We start from the raw sequence: 19,696 nt of genomic DNA, 5'->3' as shown, positions 1-19,696 counted from the left end.
AGGCTCCTCCCCGCAACATTGCAAGAATCAACTGGTAATAGTGATGCATTCTTTAAAGGAGTTGGGTTGGCTAATAAACATAGAGAAATCCAGACTAATGCCTTCCCAGGTCCAGGAGTACCTAGGTCTCACTCTAGACTCCAAAAAGATGGAGTGTCGGCTCCCAGAGAACAAGATACAAAAACTAAAAAGTTTAGTATCAAGAACCCAATCTCTCCCCTCCATAACACTCCGTCAGGCCATGTCCCTCTTAGGCTCCATGACCTTGCATTCCAGCGGTCCAGTGGGCCCAATTACATTCAAGAGTCCTTCAATGGCAGATATTATCGGAGCAAATCCATCTAGGAGGGCATTTAGACGGGCAGTTGACTCTATCTCCTCGCACCAATCACTCTCTAACATGGTGGAAATCGCAGGAAAATCTTTCCGAGGGAGTCCCATGGGTAATTCAGTTCTCGAAAGTCCTGACTACAGATGCAAGCCCTTCAGGGTGGCGGGCCCATCTGGGCGACCTAGTAGCCCAGGGCATTTGGTCTCCATCTCTTGTAAACAAATCCTCCAACATGAAGGAACTCCTTGCAGTAAAATTTGGCTTTCAAGAATTCTTGGGGGTCCTTCACTCTCACCACGTAAGAGTAATGTCGGACAACCGGGTGGTAGTATCTTACCTAAATCACCAGGGGGGTACCCGTTCCAAAAATCTAATGGAAGTGACCGACTCAATCCTGCAAATAGCCGAGAGCAACCTCTTATCCCTAACAAGCCTACACATAAGGGGAGTAGACAATTACAAAGCATACTTCCTCAGCCGGTCCAGCCTAAAACAGGGGGAATGGGAACTAAATCGATCAATATTCACCCAGATCACAGAAAGATGGGGTGTTCCCAAAATGGATCTCTTTGCGAGCCATCTAAACAAAAAAGTAGCCTCCTTTTGCTCCCTATCTCCTCTGGGGAACCCAGTACCTGTGGACGCTTTCCTGATATCTTGGGGTCACCATCTTGTCTATGCCTTCCCTCCTCTTATTCTGATTCCAGCAGTGCTGAGGAAGATTCGGGAGGACGGGGCGCTGGTCATCTTAATTGCCCCGTTCTGGCCGAAGAGACCTTGGTTCTCATGGATGAGGAAGATGTCAATATCCGACCCTTGGGTATTACCAGACCTTCAGGATCTATTGTCGTAGGGCCCAGTCTGTCATCCACGAGTCAAGAACTTGCACTTGACAGCTTGGCTCTTGAAAGGAAATTATTAGAGAGCAGGGGGTTCTCTCCGGGGCTAATCTCAACTCTGTTACAAAGTAGGAAGCCGGTTACAACAAAACAATACGGCAAGGTATGGAAAAAATTTCTGTCTTCTTCAGGTGTAAGAATAGGGAAAGAAATTCCCCTTACTTCCATACTAGAATTCCTACAAAATGGGTTGGAGATGGGGTTAGCCACTAGTACCCTAAAAGTTCATGTGGCAGCTTTGGGAGCCCTATTCAATTTTGACTTAGCTTCAAACAGATGGGTTTCTAGATTTATTAGGGCAGCAGGAAGATCGAGGCCTCTTCCAGTAAAAGTTGTTCCTCAATGGGACTTAAACTTGGTCCTTAAAGCCCTGACTAGTACTCCATTTGAACCATTACGCGAAGCTTCACTGAAAAATCTATCTCTAAAAACTGCTCTGTTAGTCGCCCTCACTTCTGCCCGTAGGGTTAGCGACTTACAGGCTCTCTCAGCTAATCCTCCCTACACACAATTTCTAGAGTATAGAGTCATTTTAAAACCAGACCCAGCATATCTACCGAAAGTGGCTTCAAAATTTCACAGGTCCCAAGAGATATCTCTCCCCTCCTTCTGTCCCAACCCTAAAAATAAGGAGGAACAAACATTACATACACTAGATGTAAAAAGGTGTCTCTCACATTACCTAGAAGCCACTAGAGAGAGTAGGGAGGATCCCTCTCTGTTTGTGTGTTTCCAGGGTCCCCGGAAGGGGAAAAAAGCATCCAAAGCCACCATAGCAAGATGGATCACGGACGCCATCAGTCTCTCATACTCTGCAAGTGGGATGCCCGTTCCTGGGGAGGTTAAGGCTCACTCAACAAGGGCAGTAGCGACTTCCTGGGCGGAGAAGGCCGGAGCTTCCATAGACCAGATATGTAGAGCTGCTACCTGGTCTTCACCATCCACATTCTATAGGCACTATAGATTGGACCTAATCTCCTCTTCAGACCTTACTTTCGGTAAAAGGGTTCTGGAGGCAGTGGTCCCTCCCTGAATGTACTATCTATGCAATTCTCTCCGTGGTGCCGTCATGGGCGATCAGAGAAAAATATAGTTCTTACCGATAACGGTATTTCTCTGAGCCCATGACGGCACCCGTACATTCCCTCCCTTCACTTATGGGTGTGCACATCAAATTAGTGCCATAGTCTATTCATAGTCTTTAAACACGCGGTATCTCGTTATAATAAACAGTTAAAATTTACAAATGTTTTAGTAGTCTCCCATCGTTCTCTATGTAAAACAACTGATGCAGGAGAGTGGTACCGCCTTTTTATCCGTAGGTTTCCTGTCCTTGGTGGGCGGATCCCCTCTCTCCGTGGTGCCGTCATGGGCTCAGAGAAATACCGTTATCGGTAAGAACTATATTTTTTTATCATATTTGAGTGCCAAGTATCATATGTATAGTACTACGGGATGAGAGTCTACATTTGCACCATTTGGCCAGAAGTGTCGTGTTCAATTACATGATTCTCTGTATCGTAAGCTGAATTTTGCTAAAACTGAAAGCCTTGTGTTTCCTCCATCTACTAACCAACGTAAGGGCTCTTTCACACGTCCTGATATTTCTGGTACCGGAAAAACCAGTGCCGGAGATATCCGTGTATAATACTTGTGGTAACCATATGCCACATCAGTATCACACGTACTGGCGCCTGGGAATCAGCGGTACAGTTCGCGCTGTTCCCCAGCACCAGGTGCTGAAGATGGCTCTCCTCATTCCCCTCTGTTAGCATTACAATCAGCACTAGCAAGGGAAAGTGTTGAGTTATACCTCTGCTTCCCAGGTGCCGGTACGTGTCACACGGTTGTCATTCGTGTGTCCTCAGTGTGCACGTGTACGAGATGTTTTGCGGCCCGTGCTGCTGTTAAAAAACCGACATGTCAGAGAATTTTGCCCAGGGATACAGAGTCTGTGGAAACACGCTGACATGCACAGACCCATTCACTTGAATGGGTCTACGTGTGTAAGTGTCTCCGGTACATATGAAAACTATCACCACACGTACCGGAGACACAGACGTGTGAAAGAGGCTTAAACCCGATATTGTTATTTCTGTGGGTGACTCCACCATAACTCTCAAGCAGCTTGCTTACTTGGGAATGTATTTGATTTACACTGTGTGCAGAATTATTAGGCAAGTTGTATTTTGATCACATGATACTTTTTATACATGTTGTCCTACTCCAAGCTGTTCAGGCTTGAGAGCCAACTACCAATTAAGTAAATCAGGTGATGTGCATCTCTGTAATGAGGAGCGGTGTTGTCTAATGACATCAAAACCCTATATAAGGTGTGCTTAATTATTAGGCAACTTCCTTTCCTTTGGCACAATGGGTCAGAAGAGAGATTTGACGGGCTCTGAAAAGTCCAAAATTGTGAGATGTCTTGCAGAGGGATGCAGCAATCTTGAAATTTCCAAACTTTTGAAGCGTAATCACCGAACAATCAAGCGTTTCATGGCAAATAGCCAACAGGGTCGCAAGAAGCGTGTTGGGCAAAAAAGGCGCAAAATAGCTGCCCATGAATTGAGGAAAATCAAGCGTGAAGTTGCTAAGATGCCATTTGCCACCAGTTTTGCCATATTTCAGAGCTGCAACGTTACTGGAGTAACAAAAAACACAAGGTGTGCGATACTCAGGGACGTGGCCATGGTAAGGAAGGCTGAAAAACGACCACCTTTGAACAAAAAACATAAGATAAAACATCAAGACTGGGCCAAGAAATATCTTAAGACTGACTTTTCAAAGGTTTTATGGACTGATGATATGAGACTGACTCTTGATGGGCCAGATGGATGGGCCAGAGGCTGGATCAGTAAAGGACAGAGAGCTCCACTCCGACTCAGACGCTGGCAAGGTGGAGGTGGGGAACTGGTATGGGCTGGTATCATCAAAAATAAACTTGTGGGACCTTTTCGGGTTGAGGATGGAGTGAAGCTCAACTCCCAGACCTACTGCCAGTTCCTGGAAGACAACTTCTTCAAGCAGTGGTGCAGGGAGAAGTCGGTATCTTTCAAGAAAAACATGATTTTCATGCAGGACAATTCTCCATCACATGCCTCCAACTACTCCACAGCGTGGCTTGCCAGTAAAGGTCTCAAAGAAGAAAAAATAATGACATGGCCCCCTTGTTCACCTGATCTGAACCCCATAGAGAACCTGTGGTCCCTCATAAAATGTGAGATCTACAGGGAGGGAAAACAGTCCACCTCTCGGACCAGTGTCTGGAGGCTGTGGTGGCTGCTGCACGCAATCTTGATCGTAAACAGATCACGCAACTGACAGAATCTATGGGTGGAAGGCTGCTGAGTGTCATAAAGAAAGGTGGCTATATTGGTCACTAATTTTTTGGGGTTTTGTTTTTGCATGTCAAAATTTAGGAGTAAACATTTCTGTGCAGTTATATTGGTTTACCTGGTGAAAATAAACAAGTGAGATGGGACTATATTTGGTTTTTATTAAGTTGCCTAATAATTCTGCAAAGTAATAGTTACCTGCACAAACAGATATCCTCCTAAGATAGCCAAATCTAAAAAAAAAACACTCCAACTTCCAAAAATATTAAGCTTTGATATTTGAGTCTTTTGGGTTGATTGAGAACATAGTTGTTGATCAATAATAAAAATAATCCTCTAAAATACAACTTGCCTAATAATTCTGCACACAGTGTAGATCTAACCTTCACTCCCCACATGCGATCACTCGCTCATGTCACCTGCACTTCAAAAACATCTCAAGAATTCAACCTTTTCTTGTTTTTGATTCTGCAAAAGCCGTTACTGTTGCTCTGATTCATTCTCATCTCGTCGCAATTCTCTACTATCGGTCACCCTCATACTACTCTCCCCTCTTCAAACTATCCTGAATGCAGCAGCCAGGTTCATATTTCTGTCCAATCACTGCACCGATGCCTACACCCTGTGCCAGTCGTTGCACTGGTTGCCCATCCGTTAGCATTCAATATAAATTTATCACCCTCACCCACAAAGCGCTCCACAGTGCTGCACCACCCTACATCTCCTGCCTCTGCGCCCTCTACCCATAATTGCCATTCCACTCTTTTAAGTGAAAATACATTTCTTTAGACAGGCTTAACACCTCACCTTTTCTCACTAATATAACTATTCCTTGTTCTCCCTTCCTAATTTTTCTTGAGTATCTATCCCTATGATCATCTGTTCCTACATCTTCCATGCGCACAATAGCACTTTGTATTTATACTTGGACAGATACTGGCTGGTGACTAGTTCATGCAGCATTATTTAAAGAGGTATTCCCATCTCAAGGATCCTATCCCAATATGTAGTGGTAAATAGTTAATAAATTAGTAAATACTTCCAATTAGTAATGCAGTATAGTTCTTCCGATTCGCTATGTCACATACTCCATGGTTATGACCACTCATATAGTGACAGTAAGGCTATGTGTCCACGTTGCAGAAATGCTTCGGAAAATGTCCGCAGCATTTCCGCAACTCCCTGCCGTGGGTAAAACGCATGTGGAATTCGCATGCGTTTTCCCACAAAACACAAGCGTTTTTAGCTTGCAGAATACTTGCGTTTTCCAAGCGATTTGAAGCATCTTTTGGAAAAGTGATTGACAGGTTGGTCACACTTGTCGAGCATAGTGCTTGACAAGTGTGACCAACTTTTTACTATTTATGCTGCCTATGCAGCATCAATAGTAAAAGATAGAATGTTAAAAGTAATAAAAAAAATAAAAATATATTGTTTTATCTCACCTTCCGACTGCCCCCGATCTCCTCAGCGGCACTCCCGGTACGTTCCATTTCTAGGGATGCTTTACGCAAAGGACCTTTGTGACGTCACGGCCGCGTGACCGCAATGTCATCTCAAGTGATTCGCGCAATGCATCCCTGGGAACGGAAGCCGCCGCGTGCACCGCTGAGACCCGGGAGGACTCCGGGGGCAATCAGAAGCTAAGTATATCCCTAATTTTTATTTTAATTCTTTTTTTTTTTACATGAATATGGATCCCAGAGCCTGAAGGAGAGTCTCCTCTCCTCCAGACATGGGTACCATCCGCACATGAAGCGCTCACTTTACGCATGGCGGGCATAGCCACATGCGTAAAGTGAACATTTCAATGCAATCCTATGGCTGCGGAATCGCTGCGATTCTGCAGAAATAATTAACATGCTGCGGATTTTACCGCTACGCGATTCCGCCGCGGGAAAATCCGCAGCATGGGCACTGCAACTGCGGAATCCCATAGGATTGCATGGGAATGCGTTTTTTTTAAGCGTTTTTTTAATGCGTTTTTTAAGCGTTTCCGCTGCGGCAAAAAACGAGGCAGAAACACGTAAAAAAGGCAACGTGGGCACACAGCCTTAGTTCGGTGGTCGTAACCATGGCTACCTAACGTACTGCAGTGCCCTGCACATCGGGTAAGCGACATAGCGAATCAGAAGAACTATACTACATTTCTAATAGGAGGTATTTGCTAATATTATTATTATTGCACCCACTACATATTGAGAGAGGATCTTGGAGACGGGAAGAACCCTTTTAAAACCCCCTATTTATTATATTGATGTCTGGATCATACATTACAAGCACTTTTTCCCCTCTTGTGTCATTCTTCTTTCTGCGTAGATTGTAAGCTCTTGTAAGCAGGGCCCTCGCTCCTCCTGGTAATTGTTAAACTATGTGTTACTCTGTAATGTCTTATTTTGTTTGTACAAGTCCCCTCTGAATTGTAAAGTGCTGCGGCATAGGTCGGCGCTATATAAATGTACCGTAATCATTACCCGCTGATTGCTGTATATAGTATTACACGAGTGTGTGACTACATAATGGGTGGCTGGGGCGACAGCACGTGCCTCTAACTAGCAGTTCTCCACATATTGGGGGTCCCGAGCAGGAAAGCCATGACCGTTTATGATTTCCATATGGCAAAGTAATTTCTCGCTGAGTGCACCATTTTATAGCATTTTCTAAGTCTGGAAGGTTATTGTCCCATGGTGGTAACGTGTGACTGGAAGTGAGTTACATCTTTATATCTTGGGTAAATATTTCATGCGGCTGATTTTTCTTATTTCCCTGCTGATTTCATTCTTCTCATTGCTTAGCTCAATGGTCGGCAGTCATTCTGTTTCCTGCCAAAATCAAGATTCGGCTCTGAGAAGTTGCCAAGCCTTCACAAATAACAGCAAATATTTTTTATTTAGGTCAAAAATTGTATTGACCGTAGATAACACACCTGCTGCCAGATCGGACGGACTCGTTGCATCAGTTTTTCTGACTATTTTAGTTCACGGATCGTGTCGGCTTGCTCATGTCTGAATGTGTTTCTGTGACGAGAGGTTTTCTGGTCTCGGTACAGCCTGACGTGGAGACAAGTCCTCCAGATGTTCAATTATTTACAGAAAGTAATGAGGAAAATCAAAAGTAACGGCGCCACTAAGATGTATTGATAAATTAACAGTCTAGTAGAAAATATACACCGTGCAATTAAAACTGCTCTGAGAAAAACAAAATTGTTTCCTGAATCCGATAAGATCACTTTTTAAACTTATTATTTTTTTATTCTTGTTATTTATTATTAAACCCTTTCTGAAAAATAAATCTTATCCATTTCCAGCTTTTATCTCCACTCTATGCACTTATGTGCTTCATCTAACTTTCATTAAAGGGACTGTCCCGTCTTTGGGCTTGAGTGTGCAGTAACATAATGTCACTGCAGACCTGTGAATCCTCAGTGTACACTATCAGGATTCTCCGGTGCCGGGAGCAGGCGATCATTTAACCGCAAGTATGCAATTTGTAAACTTCTGGCCTCATTCCAACTAGACGTGTGCAGCAGATTTCTAGTTGGCACGTGACCGCACGTATGCAAATCACATACAGTCACACACCCCATGCCAGCCCCGGAGAATCTTATCAGTGCACATAGAGTGAGTGCATGCTTTAATCCAAAGCCTGGACAATCCCTTTAAATATCTCGCAATTCATAAGCGCCCTCTGATGACTTTAATCTGTTTTGGTTTTAGTTTGTTTTTAGAATATGTCTCCATACCTCTCCATACTTTGGCAACTTTGAAAAACAAGAAAGAGGATCACATACTGTTACACACAGTCACAACACCCCACAGCAATTTGTATTTTATGCTAGGAAATACTGCTCCTAGTGAAGACCATTAGCTCTTCAAAAAACTATGCTACCACAATTTTTTTTTTTTAGTTCCTGCACCCAGTAACCCCATGACCGCAGGTACCGGAGTGCTTGTTCAGCTCTATATACAGTGATCGAGCATGCAGAGACGGTAATAAACCCTTCCTACCTTTTCTAAAGGGAGTCTGGCTGTGTCTGACAGCTAGCTCTCTGCTCCCAGCTGCGTGATCTTGTGCAGCCGCTCTACTATGCACTGACATTTAATAACGTTACTGCAGAGTAGAAAGCAGAAATCCCAGATGTTTATAGTTTACGGTTGGTTCAGAAGAGATTAATTAAACTTAAAAAGTTTGAAATCAATGACCCATCAGACGCCGCATGCTCTCGCTGTTACTTGCGGCAGCAGGCGTAGGCTGATGGGAGCAGTAGTCCCAGCAGCCCGACGCCAGTGACCGGAGGTAAACTTCCTCCGATCTCAGCTGCTGGCTCACGCTGCCATTTGACAGCATGGGAACTGCGGCTCTCTGACCAGCGGTAATGATTTTACCGCCGATCAGAAGCAGTATTTGCCGCGCTGTCATACATATGACAGTGTGGCAAACACTGGATGTTCAGGCCCCCCATTCAAGCGAATGGGGTCCTGGCCCGGGTACTGTTCCGGTACCTGAATCCAAACTTTCAACTGTTCGGCTGAACCCGGACATCCAGGGGTCCGCCCATCTCTACTGGTGTCATCTCCTGAGTGGTAGGGGGTGTACCGATTGGTGAGTGGCTGGAAATATGGGATCGGGCCGAAATTTGACAAACTTTAGTGTGGGCGATATTATTTTTGGATATGTAAAATCTAGTATGTCTTAATAAAAATCAAGTCATCTGTGCTGTCCCCACTTGTAGTTGTCAGAAGTCCCTCTTTTACATGGTTAGCTTCTCGGAAGCTTAGTATCTGCTGGTAATTGCTCTGTAACCGTGTAATATGTGAAAATCAGGTAGAATGTATTGCTGCGTAATAATGAAAGTAGAAATAAGCACTTCACTTTGTGGCTGTTACTTTTGTAATTATGCAGCTCTCTCAGCCCTGCAAACCGCCCAGCTCAGCACACATTTTGTGAGCTCGTGGGATCGTACTTTCACCTTGAATTGTGTAGCTTTTAAAATTCTTTTCAGACATTATTCTTGTATTTGGAAAATCTGGGTAGAAAGATGGGGAAAGTGCTCCTGGTGTAAATCCGCGGATCTAGTTTGAGCACCGGATCGTGCACTGCTCACCTGGGGAGGTTCTGACTAACAGGTACAACACTGGTGTGAGTCCACAATAGACGGCTGCTGCTCCGACCGCTGGGTCCTAGGCGTATAGTGCCGCCAGTGGATGAAGGATGTCCAGAGTCAGATACATGTATCTGAGAGAGGAGTTGGATCACCTCCGAAATGCCCAATAACAAAAATAAATAAATCTTCATGAGCCCTCGCGGGCAGGGTCCTCCCTCCTTATGTACCCGTGTGCCTTATCTGCTCATGTTTAATGTATTTGTCTATATTTGCCTCGTATTCACATGTAAAGCGCCATGGAATAAATGGCGCTATAAAAATGTATAATAATAATCTACCTGACTTTGGACAGTCTTCATCAGTTGGCATATCCGACAAGTTTTTTCTGATTCTCCAACTTGGAATATCTGTGTGACATCCATTCTCACGGTCTCTGTGTGTGCAGTGTATGGGAGACATCATAACAGATGCTCTTTACCCACTAGATCAGAGACAACTACAAATTAGGAGGGGTAAATTGGTGTTTAATTATAGGATACTGCTCATATGATGGTCAGAAATGGTGTTCTTCCGAATGAACACACCCAATGGCTTGTTCTGAAAAGTCACCGATACATAGTAAAGCTATATACAGGGAGACCCAAAAGTATGCAACCAGATTCAAGCTGGTGTTATAAAGTATAATAATTTACTGAGATAATGACGTTTGGGTTTTCATTGGCTGCAAGCCATAATCATCAACATTAACAGAAATAAACACGTGAAATAGATCACTGTGTGTTATGACTCTCTATATATGATTCACTTTTTGTATTGAAGAACTGAAGTAAATCATCTATTTGACGATCTTCTAATTTTGTGAGAAGCACCTGTATTTTGCCACATTTGTTTTCCTCATGATTTTCATTTAATACAATATGCGACCCTTAATGGATGTGATCAAACTATACCCCAAAAAATAGTGGCAAAGAAAAAAAATCATGTGTATCCTTATTCTCTGGCTTTATCTTTCACCTCTAAAATCTTATAGGTTGTTTGCCCTTATTCCACCCATTCTGTTCTCAAACATGCAGACAGACACAAGGGGAACATAGAATTATCCTCATCCAAAAGCAGATGCTCCAAATGTGCTTTTAGGAAAATAGTGCAATGTTGATGATAATAAAATGGTTGCAATACAAAACCTCTGCCCGTCGTCCTTTCTAATATCTGTTGGGCTTTGGATGACGCTCTAGTAAATGTTCATTATAATAATATGGCTTCGTCCCGCTTGATTATCACTCGCTTTATTTCTGTTATCATTGCTGCCTTGAAAAACATTCCGAGTGTCATCCACTTCAGGCGACGGCATTGCCAATATCATAATGGGAATTGTTCACTCCTACTAGAGCCTAGATCTCATTTCTCACGTTTCCTGTTCAGCTTCGAGTATCTCATCATCTCACAGCTCAGCGCTTCGCCGGGCGTATCAAGAACATTAGCACTTCTATAATTATGTGGTATCCGTTCCATAGCGGAGGGTTAATGGCGATTGTTCTCCATCAGAAGCAATAGTCCTTTGTTCTTCTGCTGGGAAGATCACTGTTTTTTGGGGGGGGGATTTTACATGTGGTCACCATATGCCTTTTCTTTTTAGTTTTCAGGTTGATAGATTTATTTCCTAACAAAAACACAGCGATGACTTTTACACTGGCTTTCCTTGTCTATGCTCAATAGTGTTATGTCTGGGGCGGAGTATAGCACAGCGTGGTGCGACAATGGCAGGAAAGTTACCTGTGACCAGCATTGTACTGAGGAGGGGAATCTCATCCGCACATGACTAAGGTCAAGGAAACCCCTGTGTCTAAATACTATGAAGAATCCAAGTTGTGTTTTCTAAGGTCTTAGCACATTACTTCATAAATCTGTTTTTGTTATGTTTAAATGGTCACTGTGTTTTCGAAGAAATTCTGCAGAGATATTTATGCGTTTTTATGTAATGCTTTATTAGTTGGCTATATACAAATAACACATACATGGATATAAAGTGCAATTAAAATATGTCTTCCTTGTATTCATTGGCGTTACCATTTGATAGGAGGAATCTGTTGATGTATCAATGTGTTAAATTGTGCTTGTATTTCGTGGCGCGTATTGAGACCCAGTCATTTATATACGGTATCTACACATATTGTGGGTGTAGTGATGTATAAGGATATTGCGAGATTCACTCATCACGGATGTTCGAGAAAGGGGTCAAACCCACTAAACAGAACGAGTCCAGGGTGGCTCTTTAACTTCTCTCTCTTTTTTTCTCTCTTGCTTTCTCTTGCTCTTTTTCTCTTTCTCTCGCTCTGTTTTTCTCTCACTCTTTCTTTCGCTCTCTTTTTTTCTCGCTCTCTTTTTATTTTTTTTTCTTACTCTCTTTTTTTTTTTTCTCTCTTGTTCTCTTTTTTTCTCTCTGGCTTTCTTTCTCTTTATTTTTCTCTTGCTCTCTTTCTTTTGCTCTCTTTTTCTCTTGCTCTCTTTTTCTCTCGCTCTTTCTCTTGCTCTCTCTCTCGCTCTTTCTCTCGCTCCCTCTTTCTTTCGCTCTTTCTCTCTCTCGCCCTTTTCTTTCTCTCGCTCTCTCATTTAAATAGGCTTTATTGGCAGAACCAAAATACAATTAGTGTTGCAAAGCAATAAAAAAAAATAAGTATGACAGGGGAGGGGGACCTGGGTTATGGGGATGGGATGTCAGAGGGCACAATATTGGGCGGCAATCTCCACCGTTGATTCCTCTTCCCCCCCAGAAGAATTAGGAGTTTCCTCTCCTCGTCCATGGGTGGGAAGTCCAGGATTTGAGTGGAGTCTCTGGAAGTGGGAGGCCGTCACCGTTGTGTATTTGTTGCAGTGTAGCAGGAAGTGCGCCTCGTCCTCCATGGCCCCCAGCTGACACAGTTTGTTCTCGCGCGACTTGTATGTCTATCGGTTCTGCCCTATTTCCACCTCTAGACTGTGGGCACTCAATCTGTGCAGACTCATGGTCTGCCTGTCTTTGGGGTGTCGTAACCTCTCCAGATATGGGACCAAAGTGTAGTCGCTCCACAGTGACTGATATATGATGAGTTTCTGGGCGTTCTCTCATTCACTTTTCCATCCTTTTATGTATCAGTTCTTGCAGCTTTCTGAGGTCCCCTTTATTTGGGCTTTTGTCAGGGTGTGTTGTTGACTTTGGCTGGGCTGGCTACCGGGGTTCCTGCCTTGCTCTGGGCTTCGACTCAACAGGGCTTTATGATGGTGGGAGCTGGGGTTGCCCCTCTGTATGTGCTCCTGGTGTTATAGCGCCCTCTTGTGGATAGTGAACCAAATGGGGAATCGGCCCAGCTCTGCCCGTCAGGCTATATTTGAGGTGCTGCCGTACAGCAGTATAGGGGTGATGACGCTGTCAAATATCTTATAACTCATACATACCCTCCGGTCCCGGGTCAGAAACTGGTGAATCCCCGCATCGCACAGTGCGTGCATGGTGGGGGGGGGGGGGCTGCTGCACATGTACTGAGGGAAATGAACCTTAACTACGTTCACACATGACACATCTGTATGAGGTCCATTTTTTGCCCTTGGGCAGCACACTGACCCATAGAGTCCCATTGATCGATACACATCTGTTTCTTTTTTTAAAATGGGTCTGCGAGACTGCACACATCCTATTCTCATCTGTTTCGCAGGTCAGTCATAAAACGGGTGGAACATAGAGGATCTACTTTTGTACTTCAGTTTTGCATCCGTGTTTCATCCGTTTTGAGCTGCTCTATTGCCAAGAATGAATGGATAAAAAAGGTTCAGTCTACACGATTACCTGATTTTTGAAAAACTGGTTCAAAACGGTGGCAAACCGATGCCACATGGAGGAATAACGGCTCGTGTCTCACTGATGTAAAAATTCACACTGATATATGTGAGTGTGCCGATGGTAAAAGGTGGATCCTGTGTATATGAGCTCGGCTACCGGCAAAACCACCAGCAAAATACATCTGTATACTTTGTCCCTGGACATCTATGGTTATGTATGGCTATTGTGTGTCTAGAACAATGACATGCATGCACAGTTTTTTACTCAATGTTTATATCCCTTTTTTGTTATGTTTCTGTTTTTCAGTTTCTGATGAACATCTACTGGGGTAAGTTTTTTTTTATCTGTTAAGCTAATTTGTATTTTGCATATTTCAATACACTATGTTAATATTAATTTACTTGATTACATCATAAAAGAAAACATAAATTAGAATAACTTAAAAAAAAAAAAAAAAAGTCCACCTATATCTCCAGTGCTGGTGATCTTGCATTGTATGTAGCTCCTATCTCCCAGATCCTCTTGTACACAGATGGTGGAGTGATATTTGTTATTGTATCGGCTACCTAATACGCACACTAAAAGCTGCTTCTTTTCAGCAGCATGGTAGGTGGATGTTAAAGGGGTTGTCCGGTCCAAATTGATAAGTCTGCAGTCACAGTGTGAATCCAGACACTGTGCGCTGCGGGTATTCGCCAGCTTCTGAGCCAGGACCAGAGGATATTCATATGTTAAACATTCTCCCGGCCAGTGGATGCGGCCTCGCTTCCATACACTTGTATGGAGAGAGGCCACGCCCACTAGACAGGTCCTGGCCAGGAGTATGCATAACTTATACACACCCTTTGTTCTCGGATCAGAAACCAGTGAATCCATGTGCTGGGGGGGGGGATTCATAAGTCTGCAGTCACAGAGAGTGACTGCAGACTTATCAGTTTGGACCGGACAACCCCTACATGACCTATGACGTTTGGGTACGTCATAGGTTGTGTCCCGGCATTTGATGCAGGCTCTGGCGCTGGGCCAGCATGTTTTCAGGCACATGACAGCTGATCTGATGAGCTGTCATATTCCTCTAACAGCTGCGGGTGGAATCATGCTCCACTCGCGGCTGTTAACATGTTAAAAGCTACTGTCAATCTCTGAAACGTTTCACCATTGTTGAGCTGACCTTCATAATCGCTAGATCTAACACACTGCAATGTCTTTCTGTGGGGCTTCATCAAGGATTGCGGTAAGTGTATCTGCCTCTCCAGCCACAGGATCTAAAAGGCCTGAGACAAAAAATGACTGAAACAGTGGAATCCATATCCGAGGACTTGATGGCACAGAACTGGAAAACCGCCTAGACATCTGCTGTGTCACCAATGGAAATTGGTAGCATGTAGATAACACTTTGATAGGTTGTGTGTATTTTATATGAATACATTTGTGTTATGATGTTCTCTTGTTTCTAATTTTTGAAACTAGAATTTTGTGCCATCCTTGTTGCATCACCCTGCATGTTAAAGGGGTTGAGCCATATCTGTTAAATGTACAAATCTCCACCGATCTGCAGGAAATAAAAGTGCCTGAAAAATATATTAAAAAAGTGTTCAAAGTTTAGTTAGGAGATAACACACTGATATTTTCTACATGGGATAGGGCACCATTTATTGGATGGATTCTATCTTGGAGACTACAGCTGTTGTTACGTTGGAGTGATAATATGCTACTAATTAGACTTTGTAGGGCTTACGTACAGTATTATATTTGATTCTTTTTCATTATATTTTTTTAGATTGAAGTTTATCTTTGGGCCGACTGCTCTATACGCCCTGGACTTGGTTGACCAGCGTTCCGTAACCCATGTCACAAGTCCTAGTGGAAGAAGCACTTTCCAGGTATTTTTTATTTTTTTTTGAAAATGTTCTAATTAGTTTAAAAATGGGTACATGGCGGTCCTAAAACTAAATAATGGTCATATCCTGTCCAAGTTAGAAAACAGGTCTGCTAAACTGTTTCTTCCAACTCTGACTGCAGCTGTCAACCTCGATCTCTCAGTGGCCACTGATTAGCTGCAGCGGTCACGTGAAGCCAGGAGACCATTGCAGCACGAGCACAAGCAGCTGTAATTTACTTACAGATTTCTTTAAATTAAGAGAATCAGCACGGTGGCTCAGTGGATAGCACTGCAGCCTTGCAGCGCTGGAGTCCTGGGTTCAAATCCCACCAAGGACAACATCTGCAAAGAGTTTGTATGTTCTCCCCGTGGTTGCGTGGGTTTCCTCCATGTACTCCGGTTTCCTCCCACATTCCAAAGACATACTGATAGGGAATTTAGATTGTGAGCCCCATCAGGGACAGAGATGATAATGTGTGCAAACTGTAAAGCTCTGCGGAATATGTTAGCGCTATATAAATATAAAGATTATTATTATTATTATTAAAAACTAAGGTGACTTGACGCATTGGTTTGTAGGAAAAAGTTTCAAATGGTTCCGACTAAAAGATTAGGAGCAGAGATGACAGACACCGCAGCAAGGACGTCCATCGGAACGGATGACTCTCATTTACATGCAATGAGGGAGAATATCAAATCATATTTTTGGGGTGCTTACAGGGGGAGTCAGGAGCTGATAGACATGTTTGTGGAATGCAGCACAAGGGCAGTTGAAGGTGGTGGCATTTGTCCATAGGCTCAAAAACTGGTGACTGGTTCCCTTTAAAATTAATTTCCAACCATTACCAATCACTTTGGGGCCAATTCATTAAGAATATGCACATCCAGTATTAATGAAAGGCTTGTTGGAGTACGATACACTGAATTAATTAATGAATTTAGCACATCTTCTCTGTGGCACGCGCCTCACCAAAAAAAATTGCAATTCTGCCATTAAAAAAACCTCTAGCACTTTTGCTGAATTTGACGTGTAAAGTTAGCCATGTTCCGTTCCACCCCTGTTCTGCCCATTTTGGAGGAACTGCTTCAAACTGGTGTGAAACCGCCATAAGTCGCTGTTTTTTTTAAAGCATGATTGTTTTCAAAATAAACAAACAGAGGAATACTCCTACTTGCTTTCCATCACCATCATGGATCCAGAGCAGGCCACCCTGGAGATCTGTGTTGGATTAGGAAGCAATGTCTGTGCCGTCCAGATGTCTACAGGACCACTGAAGCCTCTGATTGGCTGCAGCAGTCCGGTGACTAAAGAGCGCATCATCAAAGAAACCTCTGACACACTCATCTAGTCACTTGACTGCTGCAACTAATCACTGGCTTCATTGGTCCTGTTGATATCAGGACATTGCAGACATCCAGACTGGCCTGAGCTGGATCCACGGGGTGAAGGAAGGTGAGTAGGTCTCGTTCTCCGTTTGTTACATCCATGCCTTTAAAAAAAATAATATTTAGAAAATGAATGCCGATTTTAATCAATCAATTAGTCAATCAGCCAAAATTTCTGCATGTCGTCCCAGGTGATTATCATACAAACATTCCAGATAAGGTGAAAGAAAATAATTTTCTAAAAATATTGTTTCTTGTTAAGGCATATTGTATGTCTGTGGTTCCTAAATCTATCCTCTACCAGCCAACATTATGCTCCACTGTGGATCTACCCAATAGTCTTCATTGTTATGTTTTTAGGCCTTGAGCTTCATTAAAAATTAAGGAAAGTTTATCTGTCTGCTGCTAGTAAAAAGCAGAAATAGGAGTATACTGCGTCAGTCATTTTATATCTTTGGATTACCGTATGCTTATCTGGCTACTTTCACACTCTTCAACTCAAGTGTTCATTGTCTTCACCATCCTAGACCATAAATATTACTATGCGCTGCAATGTCTCCCCCCCCCCCCCGTCCTTTATTTCTATGTTTCGATATACAAGTCTATATTAGCGCTTTATAATTGCAGAACATCTGTTCTCTGTTTAAGACATGGCCGTTAATATGTAGGAACATTGTTATGGCTTCCATGTATATCATTGAGATTTGGAGCCATTCATTGTGCCCCTTGGGATGAAGACACACCATACAATGTTTGTAAATACATGAGCAAAATGGTATTAATCTAATTTTTTTTCAGTCTCGTCAATATGGATGTGAACTATCTTTAGATAAACTTGACAGACTGTAGGGTCCTCTTGAATTGATTGATTTTTGGGGTATTCATACTTAATTCATGTATTAGAATTCATAAAATTGTCATGGTATATGCTGTCCTCCCTCTATAGATAGGGTTTTTATAGACTGTTTGGAAATAGACATTTTTGGAGCTTGAGTTGTCTCACAGAAAGTTCTAGTTCTCCTTATAAAGATCCCCATCTTACCAGAAATGTTCCTTGGGAAAAAGTATGCAATATATAGTAGCTCTCCTACAGAAGTTACACTATAGATTTTTCTCAATGTCAATGTTTGACCTTTTTATTGAGCCTTGAAACAGAATGAATCAAATCAAGTTTACACTGCTCCAACATTATACCTGAGATGTAATAACATCTTGATGCATATTATAGAATTAAAGTTCCCCTATCTGTGGGTAATGTTTTTGCACTTTCAACCATCATAAAAAAGACCTTCCTGAGATGAGTCCATGTGTTAATGCAAATGAAGGTACAGGAACATTCTGAGTTTCTTGGAGACCAAGGAGTCTGGCATCACTGCTCAACCTAACTGCTCATTTAGTCACAGAAGGAGTGCTCACATGAGTTCTAAAAGAGGTTGTCCACTACTTTTATATTGATCTATGAATAGGCCGATCAGACTTGATGACTTTTCCCATGGATAGGTCATCAAGTCTGAACGGCCAGGGTCTGAGAACAGGCACCCCCGTTGATCAGCTGTTATCTCTGTTGGCAGCCGCCGCTGCCGGGAAGTACTTACTTGCAGAGCTGCTCCGTCTACTTCCGGGCTCTCTGTTTCCACTGCCTGGTAATACCTTCTAAAGATGACAGTCATGTATCAAATCCACTAAGACTTGGATTCTTAGGGTTTCTTGGAGAAGCCTTCGTCCATCAGCACCTTTTTACGGAACACATCTTGAGACATGTCCATTAGTTTTTCATCCACTTCCTTCAGCTTCAGGGCAACAGTTTGCTGTTTCCAAGGCTCCAGTGCTTGAGCTCCCTAGCTTAGCCCCTTGATGGTATTCTGCTGGTTTGAGGTGAAGGGTAACTTTTGGTTGAACCTGCCTCTTGCTGGTCCCTGGATCCTTCTGCTGGTTACTATTCTTGGAACGATTGGTTGGGGCCATGGCCTATTTCAGAGAGCGATTCTTTGCACAAATAAGTCACACCCTAGGAAAACACTAGCAAATTTCCTGTATCAATCTTGCTAGGCGAATTCCTCAGTAGAGGTCTTCGTCAAACTGCAGTCGTTGGCAAAGTTCTTCAGAGATCTACTTTGTTGAAGATCTTTTGTATATTTTTTTTTCCTTTCTCAGATTATTCATCTTTAGAGCTATCTCCATGATCACTTGGTCTCAGAAGTTTTTTTTTTTCTGCAGGCCTTTGTAATTTATAGTTCAAAATCATAGCTCTAGTTATGATAACCACAGAGGCTATACTTGATCTTCTGATAAAGGTCGAGAATTGCATTGCCTCCATTGAATGATCGTACTGACCTGAGTGTGCTATAAAAAATAGCATTGATGGGCTGCTTCGATCTCATGCTAGAAGAGAAGAGACTGGCAGTAGACCAGGAGAAATGGAGGGGGAATCAGTGGGTGAGTATGTGCTATTTATCATGTATCACATTCGACATATGTAAAATGAAAAAAAAAAAGTAATGGAAATACCCATTTAATGACTTTATTTGATAATAGCAACTGATCAATATATTGGCCCTACACGGTTATGAAAAGCTTAGTTCATATATGGTTGCCTGGTTTCTCCTACAGCAGGGTTTTGGCTGACATCTTAGGCACAAAATCATTACAGTAATATTTGGGTTGGATGTGAATTAAATTCTGTTTTTTGATCAGTGAACTCAATAGCTGTGGTCATTCCTTTGTCTAAACACGTTACTCAGTTACTGATGCATTGAAAGAAAATTTTAACTTGTCCGTCCAGCTAGTTAAAAAATAATGTATTTCCTTTTGAAATGAGGGTTATGATTAATTAGTAGCTATTAGAGAGTTGTATCAATCAATCTATGGAGCATTTAGCTAGGTAAGTATGCATATTTACAACCATGCACCAAACCAACTTTTTGTTTTGTTTTGTTTTGGCT

General features: G+C 42.7%; 1 protein-coding gene across 1 annotated transcript in view; it reads left to right on the top strand.

Moving 5' to 3' along the window:
- The window catches only part of LOC138670157 (zinc finger SWIM domain-containing protein 7-like), a 112,698-nt gene that overhangs the window by 8,005 nt on the left and 84,997 nt on the right, over positions 1 to 19,696 (top strand). The window contains exons 3-4 of the mRNA XM_069757234.1: positions 13,793 to 13,814; positions 15,267 to 15,369. Coding sequence (XP_069613335.1) covers positions 13,793 to 13,814; positions 15,267 to 15,369 — 125 coding nt within the window. The remainder of the gene's footprint in view (positions 1 to 13,792; positions 13,815 to 15,266; positions 15,370 to 19,696) is intronic.

The sequence above is a fragment of the Ranitomeya imitator genome, chromosome 3, assembly GCF_032444005.1.
Source record: "Ranitomeya imitator isolate aRanImi1 chromosome 3, aRanImi1.pri, whole genome shotgun sequence".
In the NCBI taxonomy this organism is placed as follows: domain Eukaryota; kingdom Metazoa; phylum Chordata; class Amphibia; order Anura; family Dendrobatidae; genus Ranitomeya; species Ranitomeya imitator.
The sequence above is the reverse complement of the archived record's forward strand: the minus strand, read 5'-3'. Positions and strand labels throughout refer to the sequence as shown.